The sequence below is a fragment of the Apus apus genome, chromosome 4 (assembly GCF_020740795.1).
Source record: "Apus apus isolate bApuApu2 chromosome 4, bApuApu2.pri.cur, whole genome shotgun sequence".
Classification (NCBI taxonomy): domain Eukaryota; kingdom Metazoa; phylum Chordata; class Aves; order Apodiformes; family Apodidae; genus Apus; species Apus apus.
Window position 1 is genome coordinate 86,231,142 of NC_067285.1, and position 18,912 is coordinate 86,250,053.

The 18,912-nt window shown below is 40.7% G+C and overlaps 1 protein-coding gene across 5 annotated transcripts in view; it reads left to right on the plus strand.

Annotated features, from left to right (window-relative positions):
• The window catches only part of DLC1 (DLC1 Rho GTPase activating protein), a 233,960-nt gene extending 224,950 nt beyond the window's left edge, over positions 1–9,010 (plus strand). For all 5 annotated transcript variants that reach the window (XM_051616522.1, XM_051616520.1, XM_051616521.1 and 2 more), the window contains 8 exons: positions 785–944; positions 1,175–1,373; positions 3,648–3,861; positions 4,261–4,375; positions 5,273–5,494; positions 5,973–6,190; positions 6,352–6,525; positions 7,053–9,010. In XM_051616522.1, coding sequence (XP_051472482.1) covers positions 785–944; positions 1,175–1,373; positions 3,648–3,861; positions 4,261–4,375; positions 5,273–5,494; positions 5,973–6,190; positions 6,352–6,525; positions 7,053–7,173 — 1,423 coding nt within the window. In that variant the 3' untranslated portion in view covers positions 7,174–9,010. The remainder of the gene's footprint in view (positions 1–784; positions 945–1,174; positions 1,374–3,647; positions 3,862–4,260; positions 4,376–5,272; positions 5,495–5,972; positions 6,191–6,351; positions 6,526–7,052) is intronic.
• Positions 9,011–18,912: the final 9,902 nt, after the last annotated feature.

The window sequence follows — 18,912 nt, forward strand, 5'->3', positions numbered from 1 at the left end:
TTAGTTGTTACACTGGACATTAGCTTTTCGTTTTCCTTGTTTAGGAAAATGATCTCAATATTTTCACATTTTAATGGCTTTTTTTTCCCCTCTATGAAACCAATACTCTTGGGGACCTGGGGATAAATAATTCTTTAGTATTTAGTAACTTCTTCCTCGGAGTCATAAGCAGATGGAAAAGCCTCGTTGAAACTGGAGTGGGAGGGGGTGGCAACAACAGTCAGTGGCTGACAAGGAGGGGGGTCCCTCAAAAGGGTTGTTTATAGAGCTGAAGTTTTTAGCTGACAAACTCAAATGTATTACATCAGTTTCCTGCTGTTATGCACACTGGTGGGTGGTGGACACAGTTTGAAGACTTTGCAGAACAAGTAGTTGATATACAAAAGCTCATTGTTCAAGTGCCCATCTTTTCCAAAATCTAAAGAAGCAGTGTTATAAGGGGTCACTGACCGCAGGATTTATTTTGACTCTTTTGCAATTCAATCTGGCCCCTGCAGTTTTACCCTGTAGCTTTTGTCCTACTAATATTGATGGAGTAGCACCGTATTAATACTTACAGGCAGCATATGGCCCCAAATGTCAAGCCTGTCTCTTACAGAAACTCAGTTTTCTGTCCTCTCCCCTTTCCCAGCCCTGAATGGATTAACTAATTTATATTGTCACTACTTTTCATGTTACTAAAATGTGTCACTTATTTTTGCTAACTTTCTGAATTACTGCAAATATTAAGAAAAATGGTCATCAGAGGTTTCGTTTAATTTTGTCATTCCTTTTGCTTAAATAGGGCAGTACCAAAATTTATGAAGAGGATAAAGGTGCCAGATTATAAAGACCGAAACGTGTTTGGAGTACCGCTGCAAGTCCATGTCCAGCGCACGGGGCAGCCTCTTCCACAGAGCATTCAGCAAGCCATGCGGTACCTCCGCAACCACTGCCTGGATCAGGTGGGTTTTGGTGTGTTCTCATCCCATGCAGCACCCAACTTCCCATGAACTTCTATTCTTCCCAGGTCAGGTGAAAATTAGACTAAGACCAGGACAAAACAGATAACTAATGCAAGGAAAGCTTGCTTTCCATGAAATTAGAACCCATACATGAGACGCTAAGGAGCATACGTAGATTTCAGATCTGCTGGACTCATTGTAAATGTGTTTACCTTTCCATATATGTTTAGGTTGGACTGTTCAGGAAGTCTGGAGTCAAATCAAGAATTCAGGCTTTGCGTCAAATGAATGAAAATTCAATAGACAGTGTCAACTATGAAGGCCAGTCTGCATACGATGTAGCAGACATGTTAAAGCAATTCTTCCGTGATCTCCCTGAGCCTCTCATGACTAACAAACTCTCAGAGACATTCTTACAGATATACCAATGTAAGTACTCAGATTTCTGTGGCTAGATGTCAAATGGTCATCTGTGTAGCAAGTGTGGAACTTTCTACTACTGCTTTTCTGGGCACTACACTGTATAATGATTAATAGTATAAGTTATTTTCATTTCATCTTTATCTATAGTTTGAGAATAAACATAAATCCTCCATCACTTGCTAGAAATTTTCCTCTTCTATGAGCATACTAGATATTATGATTTGAAAATAAACCACATCTGATGTGGCTAGGTAGAGGAGCTGTGCAAACACTACACAAACAGAGTTTGGAGCTTTTGAGGGGATTGATACTGACTAAATTACTGAGAATTTTTGGTAAGAGCAAGGCTGCCAAAAATTTCCATTTTTGCATAATTCACATTCTTTTAACCTGCACCACTTTTGAAAACAACCTTTAAGTTGAAAGCTTTTCTGTTACTGCCTTGTAGCTACTTTACCAATAGATAACATAAAGTTCTTAGAATAAATCCCATAAAAAATGGAGTTTTATCAATGTGTGTGGAAAGAAAGAATTAATCTTATAGAGAATTAAGTTCAAGTCCAGCATGGGAGACATTCCCTTTTGTGAGCTAGATAAATGGAATTCTATATAGATGGTAATTTTGTGGTGGATCTTTCCAAACAACACACCGTCTTTCAAAAGTTGTCTTCACCATTGATTCATTTGGAATACTCTCACTTGATAAAATGGCCAAAGATCAATTAATGTTTGGTGACCAGACCTCCAAAGCATTTTGAAATATTCGTGGCATCCAAACAGATTGGTATACTATGGGCACCTTGCTGATCCTGTTTGTCTCCCTCACACCACCCCAGCTTTCTCCCCCTGTGTTCTTCCCATGGTAGCACAGCTACAACAGAGCTTGCAAAAACACCTTTGGCCATTGTTGTATTTTGTGCCTTCCTTAAGGTGATGGTTAAAAAAAGGTTATGGGAACTTCCTTCAGAGCTCTGTAGGTGGAGTTGACTGTTTAAAATAAAAACTCAATTACCATTACTTCAGTGCATAGATTGTGTGTTTGGATTCCCAAGAAAGTTTATGGAGAAAATTAATCAGACTTTCCACTTCTGTGCAAATTAACAACTCATTGTGGGTGTAGGGCCAGAAGTCTGACTGAGCATTGCAGAAGTATTTGTTCTTTCCCTTTGCAGGCGGTAGGTCTGAGGAATCCCCCAGAGGTGGTCGGGAAGTATCTCTGTGTAAAGCAAAGAGCTTAAAAGCAGCTGTAAATTTTGCTTCCCTGCAAAGAACAAAATTTCTCTTTGCTTTGGGGTTATGCACCAGGCTGCACTCTGGAATTGACCACACGTGGCTTAAATGTGCTTTGAACTGATGAGGGAAGAGTTTAAAAAACAGTGGATTTTTGCTTAAAATTGCCTTTCCAACTCACCTGCTAGCCTTACAAAGTTGCTGAAGCCCAAAGCAAATACCATTGAAATATCTGGTTAGCACCAAGTGCATTATGAGACATGCAGAGAGGCTGGTGTGGTGCTAATGATGATATAAACACTCCAGGACTCAGACTCTGATGTTGTCTTCAGAAATGGCTTGTTGGAAATCCCTTTATAAGAAGCAGATCTGGTCTGGGTTATTTCAGTTTTTGTTCCCTTCAAGTTTAGAGGAGAAGGCCTTATATAAAGACAAATAAAGTCAAATTTTTCCAATGGCTGTTTGTTGTTAGTAACCAAGGAGCTGTTAAATGGTATGGGGCTTCACAGCGTTGACTTTCTTTTTCCACCGCATGACTTTGAATGATCTGCTCAATAAAGCAACCCTCTGTGTTTGGTAAAGCACTTTCTGGATATTTTATGACATCGTTGTTGAAAAGGTTTGATAGCCAGTTTATTTAATTAATTCACCTATTCGAAAAAGCATTTGTGTTTTGAATTTCTTTGAAAGCCAAAGAATTTCTGAATTGGCTGGACTGTTGGCTTGTTCACTGCCTGACTCCAGGCTTCTGTCATTTTAGTGCATCTGTGGGAGCATGTAGCTGTTGAAATTAAATCTAAAATTAACTCTGGCCTAGGAACAACTTCTTCTTGCTTGCATTTCTTGTGAAGCAGGAAATAGCTGAGCGCAGTTAAACTAGTGGGTTAAAAAAAAAGATTCCTTCATGTTTCCTACGAATGGTATGCATCCTGAAGGAAATAACTTCAAACTTGAGTCAAGTATTTGAAGCTGGAGTTTGCTTTGGGATGTATTTATGCTGTGTGTGTGGAAAATCAATGGGCTGATGAGAGAATTACTAATATTATGCAGATGTGCCGAAGGACCAGCGTCTTCAGGCTATCAAGGCTGCAATTATGCTTTTACCCGATGAGAACAGGGAGGTCCTCCAGATTCTTCTCTATTTTCTGAGTGATGTCACAGCTGCAGTGAAGGAAAACCAGATGACACCAACAAACCTGGCCGTCTGCTTAGCACCTTCACTCTTCCACTTAAACACTCTCAAAAGAGAGAATTCTTCCCCAAGGTATGTCTCTGGGAAGCAGGGCTCACTGCTGCTGGTCCCACGCAACAGATAGTGACGATGTGCAACAGGCATAGTGTAGCATTGACCCTACCAGTTGTGATCACATCAGACACCTCAGAGGGCACTGAGCATAGAAGGGTTATGGGATCCTGCCTTTTGGTAGAGATTTGTTAAAATATAAGCAAGTTCATAAGAACAAAGAAATGGGAGGGATTCCAAAGAAAAAGTTTAGAGTGTAGCAAGAGAAGTCAGTAACACCATGCTGAGATTTGTTCCCAGGCAACACTGGTCTAGATCACCAGCAGGTTTGGGAATCGTACTGTTCTCTTAGCAAGCATCTCTCTTAACTCTGAATTAAATAACTTGATTTGTGTGTGTGTGCTCTTTATCCCTATAAAGGGTGATGCAAAGAAAACCAAGCCTGGGCAAACCCGATCAGAAAGACCTAAATGAAAATCTGGCTGCAACCCAAGGGCTAGCTCATATGATCGCTGAATGCAAGAAACTCTTTCAGGTAAAACACCTATTTGCAAAACTGATGGGTGGAATATTGGCCACCATGGCCTAACTGTGCTCTGTAATGGAAAGCTAGGAATGTCTGTATTTTAGTGAAGTTTAATACATGATAAAGAGCTTTTTAAAAAACTCTGCATCCTGATCTGGGTACATACATTAATTAGAAGTGGTGTTAGAAGAAAAGAGAGTTGCTTTATTGGCACTGGCACTTGAAAGTCATGAGACAGTTGTGGGGTTTGGGATATTTTTGTTACATCTAAGCTGCATTTGAAATATGTTTTCAAGCTTTTATTGTGCAGCCATGAGGATCCATGAACTTCAGCTCTAATTACAAAGCAAGAAGCTATTTCCAGGAATTTCAGTGCTTGTTTTATCCTTAAATTCCCCAGTTAGCAAGACTAGGCCATAAAAGCATCTGGAAACATGACGCTGTCAGACCATAGGTTGAAGGGTCTGTAGGAACTAAAGCATGCTCCCTCTAGGGCCTAGGATGGAGAACCAGACAAGTCTTGAGTTCTGGTTTTCCTCACTGTCATCAAATCTTTTCAGAGCCCACAACTGGAGACATGCCTGTCTCTTTTCTAGTGGCTGACAACTGACCCCTCCTTTGTTCGGTCTGCAGGATCAACTGTGCTGTGAGAATGGATCTGGATTATGTAGCAAATAGAGACACTCCACAGAAAAAAAATGATGCCACATAAATGAGAGACTAATTTGAGTTAAATCAAAATCACAAACTTAATTTTGTCTGCACATTGAGTGTTTGACCTGACACATACACATCCCACCACTTACAAAACTAGTGTACCTGCATTTCTGTGGCTATCAAGCTGCTAGACTAACTGTGATTTGGAGAGAGCTGCAAGAGAATGATTTCACCCTTGTTACCCCGCAGATACCTGAAGAAATGAGCAGAGGCCGGAACTCGTACACAGAGCAGGACCTACGTCCCCTCAGCCTGGAGGAGCTCCGGGGTGGCACTAGCACTGCTGAGCCCTCTGACTACCACTGCTACCTTCAGGACTGCATGGATGACTTGCTCAAAGAGATGAAGGAGAAATTTAAAGGCTGGGTCAGCTGCTCCACTTCAGAGCAAGCAGACCTGGCCTACAAGAAGGTACATGCCATGTCACTCATGCCACAGCTCTAGTTTTTAACTCATCTTGTCTAACATAAGCAGGCTTTTCACATAGAATATTTCCGAAGGTTCAGTCACTGTGCAGGCAGTAGGAAAGAGGTTTCTGAGCTCTAATCTTGCACAGCTCAGAGCCAGCACAGGGAGAAGTGTTTCAATGAAACTTAAGATACTTAAAAAATAAAGCTGGAAAATTAGGATAGTTTTCTGTAGCCTCACTATTTAATAGTGTCCCATAGTGGAGAAGAAAACTGTAACTTCAGAATTATTTGGAAGTCAGCATGCAGATGCCTTTGGCTACTAGGAAAGAAACCTTAGTCTGAGATTACAACAAGCTTAGTACAATATATACATACATGTGTATGTATTTAATTGCCTGTATTTAGCAAACAGTAAAATATAAAGGAAAATAAAGTGTAAGGAAGAGTAAAACTGAGGTCCCTGTGCTGATTTTCCTCAGGTATCTGAAGGTCCCCCGCTCCGGTTATGGAAAACCACCATTGAAATCCCAGCTACTCCAGAGGATGTTTTAAACCGTTTACTTAAAGAGCAGCATCTTTGGGATGAAGATCTTATAGATTCAAAAGTAATTGAACCTTTGGATAGCCAGACAGATATATACCAGTATGTCCAGAACAGCATGGCACCTCACCCAGCCAGGGATTTTGTAATCTTAAGGTAAGACTTCTGTGCATGTTAGTGTTTATATCCTACATGTATAGCAATTTCTGTAGAATTGAAGTTATATAGGTGTATTATTTGTGTATTATTTGAAGTCTATTAGATGTTTTAATTGCTTTCTGTCAAAGATAAGACCTCTTTTCTCCTTTTTTTCTTAGAACATGGAGGACAAACTTCCCTAAAGGAGCTTGTGTGCTTTTAGCAACCTCAGTGGACCATGACCGTGCTCCAGTGGTAGGCATTAGAGCCAATGTGCTCCTGTCTAGGTATCTGATTGAGCCCTGCGGGTCAGGAAAATCTAAGCTTACCTACATGTGCAGAATTGATTTAAGGTATGAATTTCCACTTTGTCCCTTTGTGGTGATAACTTTTCTTGTATAGTTTCCATGTAGTCAGCACAAAATTTAGACAGTTCAACAGGCTTTAGCTGGACCAGTAGTACATATTTCTCATAGGCATGCACATGGGTCTCTGAGATGACACAGAAAATTGGCCTCAGTGCACATCTAACAGCAGGTGTGGTTTGTTGCATTAGAAGCCGCCAGTATGTGCTCCACCACAGCTATTAGTATGCAATCCAACCCCTTCCTCTGACAGATATGTTTGAACGCAAGTTCATGTTAATATTAAATTAGTAAAAAGGACCAAGTTCTCACAAAACTTCTGATAACTTTTCCTCACTGCAGCAAACTTGGTTTTGAGCAAGTCTAAGTATTAGTAATGCTGAGTTGAGCGATAAACAATAATAAAGAGATTTCCTAGCCAGGCATTCAGCCAGCTAGATACCTGATTCTGACTAAGAAAATGCATGCAAAGTGACCAGTTCCAACTTCATCATTATTTTTTCTCCATGCATCAGGGGCCACATGCCAGACTGGTACACCAAGTCTTTTGGACACTTATGTGCATTGGAAGTCGTTAAAATACGAGACTCCTTCAGTCATCAGGGTCTTGAGAACAAGGAAGTAAAATCCAGGTGACTACTGAAGAAGAACAGCCATGTGCTCGACACCTCAGCAATGTAGGCATTACCCAAAACTGAGGCTCGTCTGCTGCAGACAGGACTAGTGTACCATCTGCAAGTCCTGTCATGAAGGGCGACAGCGTAAGAACTTGACTGTGAGCATTACTGCAGGACTGTGGCCATACCATACACTTTAAAGCTGCTTCCTGTCTGTGTAAGGTCTATGGTGTAGACCTTGACTGGAATACATAGGAGGACTCTGCAAAACAAAAATAAAACAAAAAGTATTGTACTATTAGATGGTTTGAATTGCTTCTGAGAAGCAAAATTCTTTAAATGCAAATTATAGTATGAAATATGGTGAAGGCTCACCATTCCCATGTGAAATACTTAGCTTTATGTACATACCCATGTCATTTTATTTGTAGTGTGTTGAGGGACTGGTGTATCCACTGGAATAGTTGGTACTCTTCAATGTGTTCTCACTGAGATAAGCAGAGAAAGGTTTGCACAGAGATTAAAGTGTGAATGAGTGTGTTAATGGTTGAAAGGGTAGCAGAAGTTGAGTTTGAAATGTGTCTGGTACACTGAAAGGCAACCAGAATGGATTTTAACTATGCTGGGTACAGTTCAACCTAGAATGGGACTCCCCTGTGGATCAGGAATAGCCATGCTTCCCATGTGCCAGTTCTGCATTTTCCTCTGCTCTAACCTTGTTAAAAACCCTAAGCAGATGTTACAACAGTGCGCTCCTTATCTAGATGAACTTTCAGAAATAATTAATAATTTTATAGCAATTGTAAATAAATACACTTTTTAGCAACATAGCAGCTTAGGAATGAAATGTCTATGCAATGGTGAAGAGAGCCAGTAATGTCAATAGTTAATTTACCAAAAAAAAAAAAAAGTTTGTTGCTTTTATTCCTACCTGTGTTAACGACAAGTGTTTTAATGAGTTTTTGTATATTTTACTGTATTGTAACGACTCAAGAGGAAAAAGTCAACACTGGAGTTGTGGTGCTTGGAAGTGGCAGGACTCCGGCAGCAGTAGGTAGGGTGAGGTGGCTAGGAAGAGTCGCATGAGCTCTTTCCCTTTCTCTCCTTCCTTTGTCTGTTTTCCTAAAAGCTGCATGTTAACACAAGCAGAACCCGGATGTGAGCAATTTTGTGGGTTATATTTGGGGGGCAGAGGGGAGGGTGGGGTTTTCCCTTTGGTTTTGTTGGGTTTCAAACCCTTTGGGATACTCCCTCCTCCTTGAGAGTCAACTTGTATGAACTGTAGGAAGTCTTGAGGCCCTCTGGAAAGGTGTCTTTCTGTAGGTTTTACTGTAAAGGTAAAAGTTCCCTTTTGAGGTGCAGTATTAAGTGATAAAAGTATTTTGTGGCTAGGGTATGAATGAGTTGCAAGGTGGAATTTTGACTGAGACTTTGTTACCATTGTCAGTATTATTTTAAGCTTTTTGATGGAAGATTTTTTTATTATGGCAAATAATGTAGTACTTCCAGTAACAATGTTTCTCATGAGTAGGAAGATCTTGTATATTCTTCTACATCAAACACTTTTGAATTTGTAAAATTGTATGTTGTACATACCATTCTATTGTAAACATGTATACTTGCCCACAGTGTACTGTCAAACATAGATAAAGCATGATAAAGATTATTTAAAATATACCTGTATTTATACCTCAGATATTCTTTTTGGGTTTTTGTACCTCAAGTATGTTTTCTATTGTAAATGTGCTTTACATGACTATGATCTATGTGAGAGAAAGGAATATGTTTAACTTGCTCTAGATGTCTGTACAGAATATACTCAATAAGTGCACTATTAAATGTTTAAAATTGGAGAAGCATATTTTTTTATTATTTTATCCTGCATTCTTCCTTCTGCTTTCATGTCCAGAGGAGGAGGCGTTTTTCTTGCCATTGGTCCTTTACATATTACTATCAACTGCGTGACCGCCTCTTCCGGGCCAGTATTTTTAGCATTGTTAAAAGCAGGTATCAAAGCAATGTCAAAGTTGTTGGGAGACAAGCCTTCATTAGTGCAGACAGCTGGACAGAAGTGCTTCCCAGTCAAATGTTCTTAATGCATTTAAAAGGAAGAGGAAACTTTCATTTTGTGGCAAGTTACTCCTGAGTTTAACAGGGAGCAAAGAAATCTCCTACTTGCTAGGCAGCTGTATGCAATACTGAAAAATAATTCACCTCTCCTATTTTCTGTGGGGAGAATGAGGGCATGATGAGTTGTGGAGTCATAGATTTCCTTTAAAAAATGCAAGTGTGAAAGCAATTGGAGAAAGTTAAAGCTCATGCAGCAGTGAAATGAAGCCAAAGAGAAGGCCAGGAGGATATACAAACAACTAAGGTGAAAAACTAAGCCAAAGACAGCTGTTAATTCAAGCAACTTTAAAAAGTTTTTAAAGTCTTAGCCAACAAAAATATAATTTGGGCATCTGAAAGAGGATTTTGATTTGTGAGGCTTGTCTGACAGAGGAGCTGGAAAGAGGCCTGCTGCCTTTCAGTTACCAACGTCATTGTGTTCTTTCTCTGCCTGAGCATCCTGAAGTCCTGATCACTGTCATATCCCACTACATTCCCTAGAGAGCAATGAGGGCTGCTGCTTCACAGTCTTGCTGTCGTGTTACTAGTTCTCACACACCCAAGAATCTTCTAGAGAACCTTTCTGATAACAGACTCATTTGTTTGGCTCTTACAAGATCTTTTCCCAAATCAATACTAAAAATAAAAAAACTGCACCATTTAAAAAAAAAAGCCAAACAATAAAAACCACAACACAGTTGTTCACAGTTTTGGGCCCTTGGAACAGGCAGAGTTAGAGCTAATTTATTTTTCTCTGTAATGATGGGGAGGTTTTTTGTATTTTTAAGCACAGTAATGCACAACAACCTTCTCAGGCACTTCAAGGATTTATTTCTGTGCGAGGAGAAAGTTGGTATGGATATAGTGTCCATTACCTGGGCTACATTGTAAAAAGTAGATGACTTCCACTTAAAACATAGGAAGAGTCAATGTTATACACAAAGCTGCTACATGCTGGAAGCAGTGGCCTACAATCATAAGGAATGAAATCAAGATACTCTTTTAATAGAGCAATGCATTAAATTTTCAAAGACAACAAGCTAATTACTTTGCCCATGCTAGACCATAATTTGTCAATACAGCTCTTGACTGCATCTATTATATACAGAAATGCTAAACATTTCTCAAAAATTGCCTTCAGCTACTTCCCATCTGTCCACCTAGAGCTATTTTTTTTCTGTAGCAAGGAAAGGTATCAGTGTCTAAAACTATGACTAGCATAGCAACAGAGGGGAAGGCAAACTACTGTTCTTATTACTGATGCTAATATGCAACTTCTGCATCCATGCTTCTTGTGCACTGAGCACTATCCCAGACACCTGAGACTTGCTCACTTTCTCCTCCCCTTTGCACCATCCTACTATGTACTCCTGTGTTGCCTGACACCTCCAGAATGCTTGCTAGAAACTAAGTTCCAAACTGAATCCAGGGATAGTAAAGAGTAATGAAGGACGGGAAATAATTCAAAGAAGAAAAATTCCATCAAAAAAGATTAGGGCACTGAAAGGGCACATTTATAGAGAAAACTTTAATACACACAATCTGGCCACCAGACAAGAGGGATGTATTAATGTCTACTAGCACAGGAAGGTCATAAATACACAGAAAAGTTCAGACTAGCTGTGTGGGTGTACAAGTTGTGATAAAAATTTGTTAATGGAAAATTTGAGGCAGAGAAAAGGAAAAAGCATTTTTCCACAACGGAAGAGGTCTTTGAGGCTGTGGGACAATCTCTCCCTGAGAAGCAGCAAGAGCATAAGTAATTTAAAACTGCACAGGCTCAAGCCTTGGAATAATTCCTGCACTAGCTTCCATAATGCAACATGAAGACCTAAAAAAGGTCCTCTCTTAATTATTTTACATGATTATGGGACTTTAAGGCCACTGTTCTCTCCTGTAAGTGTCAGATAGCACTGCCTTGCTGCATAAGAAACAATATGGTGTCAAAAATACAATTGCAATAAAGTAACACAGTTATTTTGAAAGTAGCTAATGAGCAAGTCTTTCTATAAGAATTACATGGGAGTTGGGGGAGTGCAGTTTACTTATAGAAGTGGGCATTCACTGAAAGGAAAATATGCAGTACCTCCCTGCTATGAGCAAAGAGCATGAAGATCAGCAGGGGGAGGTTACCAGACCACTAGGAGAGTCTTTTGCTTTTCTAACATTTACTCAAAACCCAGAAAGAACTATGACTGATAAGCACAATTTCCCTATCATAGCAGGAATCAAACCCATTATTCCATAGCTTGCTTTATTTGTTTGTTACCAGATAGAGAAAAACAAGCCTTCAGCAAGTGTGTTGTGTATGCTTCTCCAGGTACATATCTTCTACTAGTCACTTTATTAGCTCAAGTAATAAATGGATGATGTGGTGGGTCTGATCAGCACTTGACCAACACAGACACTTCTGAAGGCTTTATAACACTAAAAAATGTAGAAAAGCCTTAGGAATAGAATTCTCAGTGAATGAAAGAATATTACTAATCCAAAACTCAAATATTCAAAAGGCAGAGTGTTAAAAGTGCCAGTGCAGTTATGTACGTGTTCCAGGGAGGAAAAAAAAAAAAAGGCATTTTTCATTATATGATAAGACTGTTTGAAGCATAAAGACAGGATGGTATAGCCAAGATGGCTCTGGTTTGAAGGGGCTTACGCCTCATTCATCAGAGAAGTCAGAAGACTCTTTGCAAATCAAATGGGAATTTCAAGAAAGGGTGGCCTTAAAACACTGGCGTGTCACTTTAGAGAGTTGTCATTTTTTAAAAAATAAGCCAGCTAGTAGCAGAAGTAGAACCTGTTCATAGCACAGCCCAGACTAATATGGTGTGCAAGCTGTGGGTAATAGAGGAAGGGTTCTTCTAAAAGGAGGAAGAGGACCCAGTTATCCAAACACTTCCAGCATGTTTAGTGACATAGCAATCTGAAATATCTATTCAAAACAAACAAGTCGTCTGCTAAGAACTCTCCTTTGTTTCAAAAACGGTTTAAAAAAAACCCCACAAATTTCAGTCAAGGCATGGTTGTGAGCTGGTTAAACATGTAATCTTCTCCTGGGCTATAATTCAAGTGTATAGAAATGCTGACAGTTTGGTTAGCAGAGTTCCTATATGCCACTTTTTACCCCTACCACTGGGGAAATTGTGCAATAGAGCATATTTTAAGTAGTCCGATTAAACATTTGAAAAGGAATGCAAATATTGAAAAAAAAACTAAAATAGTTTCAACTCAATCATTTAGTCTCCAGTATTCTTTACACCTTTTCATTTCTTTTAATACCTGCCAGCACCATCACAGCACAACAGAAATGTCTGAAGAACGAACATGGGGTTTTTCACTGACCTCTGGGCATGTTTTTTTTGTTGTTGTTGCTGCTGTTGTTGGAACATAAAAAGGATTTAGGGAATTTTGCAATCTTTTCCCTTAACATTTCTAAAATGTACAGTCCTTGCTACTGCTGCCCACAGGATAAAAATTCCTATTGAAACCTTTGTCACATAATTTATCAGCTATCTTCTAAAGCATAGAACAAGTAATAAAGCATTCAGTAATGATAATACAAATAACGATCCAAACTGATTTTTAATATCCCAGCTCAGGGACATGCCTACAAAGCTAGAACTACATTAAAACCAGTACTCAAGTAAAAGCAAGAAAATGGCAAAAGTTTACTAGCCATGAACAATTCAATTCCTTAGCAGATCATAGAATCATTTAATGGTTTGAGTTGAAAGAAATCTTAGAGATTAAAGTATTAAAGCCCCCTTGTCCTCTCATTACAAGCCCTTGTAAGAAGTCCCACCCCAGCTTTCCTGTAGGCCCCCTTCAGGTACTGGAAGTGTGCTGTAAGGTCCCCCCAGAGCCTTATCTCAGCTGAACAGCCCCAACTCTCTCAGCCTGTCTTCACAGGAGAGGTGCTCCAGCCCTCTGATCATCTTTATGGCCCTCCTCTGGACTTTCTCCATGAGCTCCACGTGCTTCTTATGTTGGAGGCTCCAGAACTGGACACAGTACTCCAGGTGAGGTCTCATGAGAGCTGATGAAAGGGGGAGAATCACCTCTCTTGATCTGCTTGCTACATTTCTTTTGATGCAGCCCAGAGCATGATTGGCTTTCTGGGCTGCAAGCGCACACTGCCAGCTTATGTTGAACTTCTTGTCCACCATCACCCCTAGTCCTTCTCCAAACTATTTTCAATCCATTCTCCACCCAGCCTGTATTTGTGCTTGGGATTGCCCAACCCTTGCAGGACCTTGCGCTTGGCCTTGTTGAACTTCATGCAGTTTACGCAAGCCCACATCTCAAGCCTGTCAAGGTCCTTCTGGATGTCATCCTTTCTCTCCAGCATGTCAACCTCACCACACACATTGGCGTAATCAGCAAACTTGCTGAGGGTGCACTCAATGCCACTGCCCATATCACCTACAAGGATGTTAAATACCGCTGCTCCAAGCACCAGCCCAGGAGGGACACCACTCATCACAGGTCTCCATCTGGACATCGAGCTGTTGATCACCACTCTTTGAGTGTGACCATCCAGCCAGTTCCTTACCCAATGAGTGGTCCATCCATCGAATCTGTATCGGTCCAGTTTTGATACCAGGATGTCATGCAGGACAGCGTCAAAGGCTTTGCACAGGTCCAGGTAGATGATGTCACTTGCTCTTCCTTTGTCCACCGATGCCATCACCCCATTGAAGAAGGCCACCAAAAATATTTCTTTGTGATTAATAGAAAAGCAATACTGAAAGCCTTGCTAGACCTGCTTAAAAAGAAAGGGAGTGCATTTAGGTCATGTATCTGGAAAACAGCACCCACCCTCCCTCTACGTAGGCACTGTGCTCCCTTATCTAAGACTGGGAGAGGCACATATAGGATACTGAAAGTGCAAAATTCTGGTGCTGTCTCCTGTGAACCCTCAGCAAGGGTGAGATATCCACCTTCCTGCTGAGGGGAGAAGCAGATGAAATCAGAGGATGCTTAATCTCACATGTTAAGAACTAATAATGATTCTCTACCCCAGGGACGTCCCATCTCTGTCCCATGCTCCTCATTGCATCATATGGTACATGCAGCAGAGCAACACGTATTCCTATAACCCCTCATTAGTTCCAGGACTGTAACAGTGCACTCAACTGCTCTAACACTACACAGCTTTTGGTCTGCAAGCTCCCTGATTTGACTTTGGAAGCCTCCAAAAACACATTTAATTATGTTTGGAGGCCTTGTAAGAATGACCTTGAGCAAGTAGAAAAGTAGAGATTTTCTAGCTAATGCCTGAACCATAGTCTAAAAAAAAATAAAAAATGCATTCATATTTACTTTCTTCCCCTTTCCAGCCTACAACAAGAATAAATTGTTGTGTATAAAAATAGGATATAGCCTTCCAGGTAAGGACTCACCTTGTGGCATTCGTTGCAAACAAGATCAGATAGAATAGCAAAGTGGGTTCAATTCATCAGACTCACTGGACTGGGGAAAGAGGAAAGGCTATGCATGCCCCAAGCGTCCTACTGGATAAGGTAAGATCGATGAGGGAATGAAAGCCCCATCAAGAGCAGTGATGGAGTTCAGAGGCCCCGCTGCTGAGGAGCACAGAGGTTTTAGCAAGCCAGCCATGGCTAACAAACTGTTAGGCATGTATTTGATAAAAACTTAAGAAACTTGCAGACCTTTGAGAATTTTAATGTCTAAAGTTTTAGGCTTGGATAGAACCATATCCCCAGGTTACTGCTGGAAACAGCCCAGAAGCACTGATTCAGTGTTGCACCAAGTTGTTTGAGGAAAGAGGGCAAAACAAGATGATTTCTGGCACCATCAGCTCTGTTACAGAAGTAATTAGTTTCATTATATCATTAACATTTGGAATTCATTGCTAGTCTTCAGAGGCAGTGTTTTTGCAGAGCTTGGAGACAAGTATATTTACTGAAATTCCTGGTATTTTTGTCATGCTTCAATTTCTGCACTAGCCACTTGGGCTTACCTCTGGACATATTTTTCACAAGAGCTTGCAGGAAGTTTCTTGTGCTGTTTTCTGAACAGTCTTGCAATGGTCACTGTCAGAGAAAGCACTCATTTAAATTGAATAGAATTGTGCAGAAAGGCAAGCCCAATGTGCTTTTCTTTTTTAAGTCTTTCAAAACTACTGCAGATTTTTTATTGTTTAAACACTGTCTTACTGATTTAGAGATTTTCTATAAGACTTTATACAACTTTTTTTTTTTCCTTAAATTTTGTTTCCTGTTCCTCCTCTTCCTCTCTTGTTAAATTGCTAAAACAGTTTCCAGGGCGAGCCACTCCGTGCAATGGTTTGCTGGTTTCTGATGAAAGAGCTGCTGCCAAATTTTATAAAGAATGTTCCCCGGGGCACAGAGGGGAGGGAAGTATTCTTCATGGCCTCTGTTTTCTTCCCATATTGTTTAACAAACAAGCAAACTGCCCTGCAGTCTCTCTGACCCCTATTTAGACATATCCCTTTCAGGCAGCCACACAAATGAGCTAGGAAGGAAGTGCTGTCACGGCCCTTAGAAAAGATAGAGGAAAATGAAGGCAAACATTGTGTGTCTAAATAAACAAGCTCACTCTGCTCTGCCCTTGTCTTCTGCCTAATTCTTACAGGAATTGGGCCCAGAAGTAGTAGTTGGGGTAAGAATATTTCCCAGGTTGTGCAGGACTCAGTTCCCCAGAAGCAGGGTTCCCACTGCCTTGCCAGGTTTTGCCCCAGCCTCAGATGTGAACAAATAATCCAAAACCTTTGGCGTCAATGGGAACTCAGCCCAGCCTTTTGTATGGCCTAAGCCTATCCCTCAGTTTGGTTTTGCACATACAACTCATGCCTCTGTCCTTCTGTTTCCCTAGCTAGACTTCTCCAGAACTTCAAGGGGGGAAAAGGGGTTTTGTGCTTCAGTAATCATAAATTGGTAGTACAAGTTTTGCAAGAAACTGAAACAAAAACACCTAGAGGACAAGCTGAGAACAAGTTTTCCATTGAGCTGCTTCTTGCTTATACACAACTCCAAAGAATTTCTAAATCTAATTACTTTTGATAGACAAGAGATGAAACAGATGTGCTATTAACCCTCTTTCGTGATGGAGAGCTAGAGCATAAAAGATTTTGGAACTAGAGATGCAACTAGAATATTTGAAAAGCAGGCTCAGTGTTGTATGCTAAATCACAGTAACAAGTTTTGATGTATCAGAGCTGATAAACCTGGTCTAAAGAATACTTAGAAAAGCTAGAAGAAGAGATAAATGACAATAATTTAAAATATTTTTATTATTATTTTTAAAGTATTTCCACATTTCTGTGAGAATGTCCATCCATAGTAGCTCCATCCTGCTGAAACACAGGTGGGTATTTACATTAGAGCTGTAACTGAATCTGAAGTCAGCACTGGCTGACAAAGATGTGCCTTTGCGGTAGGACCATGACCCAGCACAAGCCCAACGTCACCCACACACCCCTTGGGCTGCTGCCACTGACCTTTGCTAGCCAAGGCTCTTCTCAATGCACCAAACCTTGGGGCCACTTTTGCCCAGCCATCAGCTTTTGCCTGACCAAAAGACAAGCAATCCAACTTCAAACCAAATGCCAGACACACTGTAAGAGAGCGGTCGTATTTGCACCCTACCCTTGTGCTGTATGGCTAAGACAGATTTCTAGACTTTGTTTCAAATTTGCCAGAAGAGTGCACAGAAGAGCAACACAAACATTTGTGAAGGATTTGTCAAGAGCCTTGCTTTGCCCTTGCTCGTAGCTCTATGTCGATAGCGCCACGCAGAAGAGCAGACAGAAAACAGAGTTGGATCTGGTCGTCATCAGGCACAGACTGTGATATGTGCATATTTGTGCCTGAGGAACTACCTATCACTGTGATGAATGGCATCCCATTTAGCTATCTCCTTAAAGAGATAAGATCCTGTAAGTTTTTGTTATCAGTTGTGCCCAGATTTGTACCATTCAATAAAAAATTGGATTAATATTTTTAAACAAATCAGATTAATGTTATCATGCTACAAGGAATCATAAACTGGGGAAAAAAAAGAAAATACACATAGTATTTGCAGTCATTTCAACCATGAAACAGAGAATAGCCTACAGGATGCCTTCTGTAAGGAAATGTTCCCTAAGGTCTTGCTCCCTAGGTCTCACCACTCTAAACATACTGTTTTCTTTCTTCACCTTAATCAAGTATACTGCATGTGATTTAAAGATGCAAACTTCATCTCACAAAAGCACCAAAAATCCACCAGTGTTTCTCAATCACAGATAAGGTTTTCCCATTGTTCGCTGTAAAACATGACAGGAGCAGGCAGTCAAGGCTGGGTTGCAGTAGCTTCTCAGACCATTCAGTGCTCTTGCAGCTGTCCTGTATTCTGTATTTCCCCTTTCTGCTTTGCAAACCTCCTGCGAGAGCCTGCATGCTCTCTTTTTGCAGCATTCTCTGTGTCTGTTGTCTGCTTGCCATGGTTGCTCCATGCCACCAGAGCCAGCACAGCTCAGTCCTTGCTATCTAATTTCTTCCTCCCTTTGCCCATCTTGATCAGATGCAAAACCTTTCACAGGCATAAACACAGCTCAAACTGGGTGGCCTATTTTGCTTATAGATTGCATCTGTTTAGCAACACTTGGAGGTAAGGGGCCTGTCATCACCCTCTTGGAGAGCTTGTGTTCTGAATAGCCAGCCATTCTCCCAAAATGCATGAGTTTATCTAAGAGGAGGCATTTCCCAGGAGTTTCCCTGGCTGGAATAAGAGCAAAACTTGATCAGAAAGTATAAATAAGTCTTACTAGTTATTTTCAAGCACAGAGATTAAGCTACTAAACAAGGCACCTACAAGCTCAGGATCATGAAAAGTTATTTGTCTGTTCTAAGATATTTGACTATTTTTGTCTGAGAAGAAGGAACACTTTCAGCTCCTGATATGCCCTATGGCACAAGTCAGTTGCTCCTGATGAGCTGAGACTCACTCTGGCAAAGAACTTGTCCAGCATACTCTTCTGTCAGCCTGGAAAAGCAGCCCTTGTAGCTTGTGTCTAGCATCTTCAAAGAACACCGCTGCCTTGCAACGTATTGCTGCCAGTGGCAAGCGTTGCACCTGGATACTTTTAATCAGCAGAGAGACCAAACTATGACAGCACAGCGTCTCTCCAGAGCTGCTTTCTGCTGATACCACATATCCAAGTGTCTGGGAATCACATGCAAACACCTACCTGCTGAGGAGTCAGCCACTGCTCAACAGGACATTTATGGGCCAAGTAAAAATGAGTTTGGTTTCCGGTCATCTTCTTGGCTGTCCCATTTCCTATGATATAGCTATGATGGGGAGAAAAGTATATACTTTCCTTCTCAGCAAACATAAATAAACCTACGTCTACTATTCCATGGATGGAGATGATTGCTCTTGTGGTACCTTTTTCCAAACTGTCTCAACTTGTGTTTTTGGTAGTCACCTATCAATTTCCTCAAGGTCATACAGTGACCTCAGAAGCACAGTGACAATACTGATCTCAGAAGGCTTCTTCAACAGCTAAATTTCACACTTTTCTGTGCATGTTCTAATAATGCATCATCTTAGGATGCACTCCTGTTGCCTTTAAAATGAGGGGGAAAACATGGAAGAGGACATTCAGTGCCAGCAGCTCTCC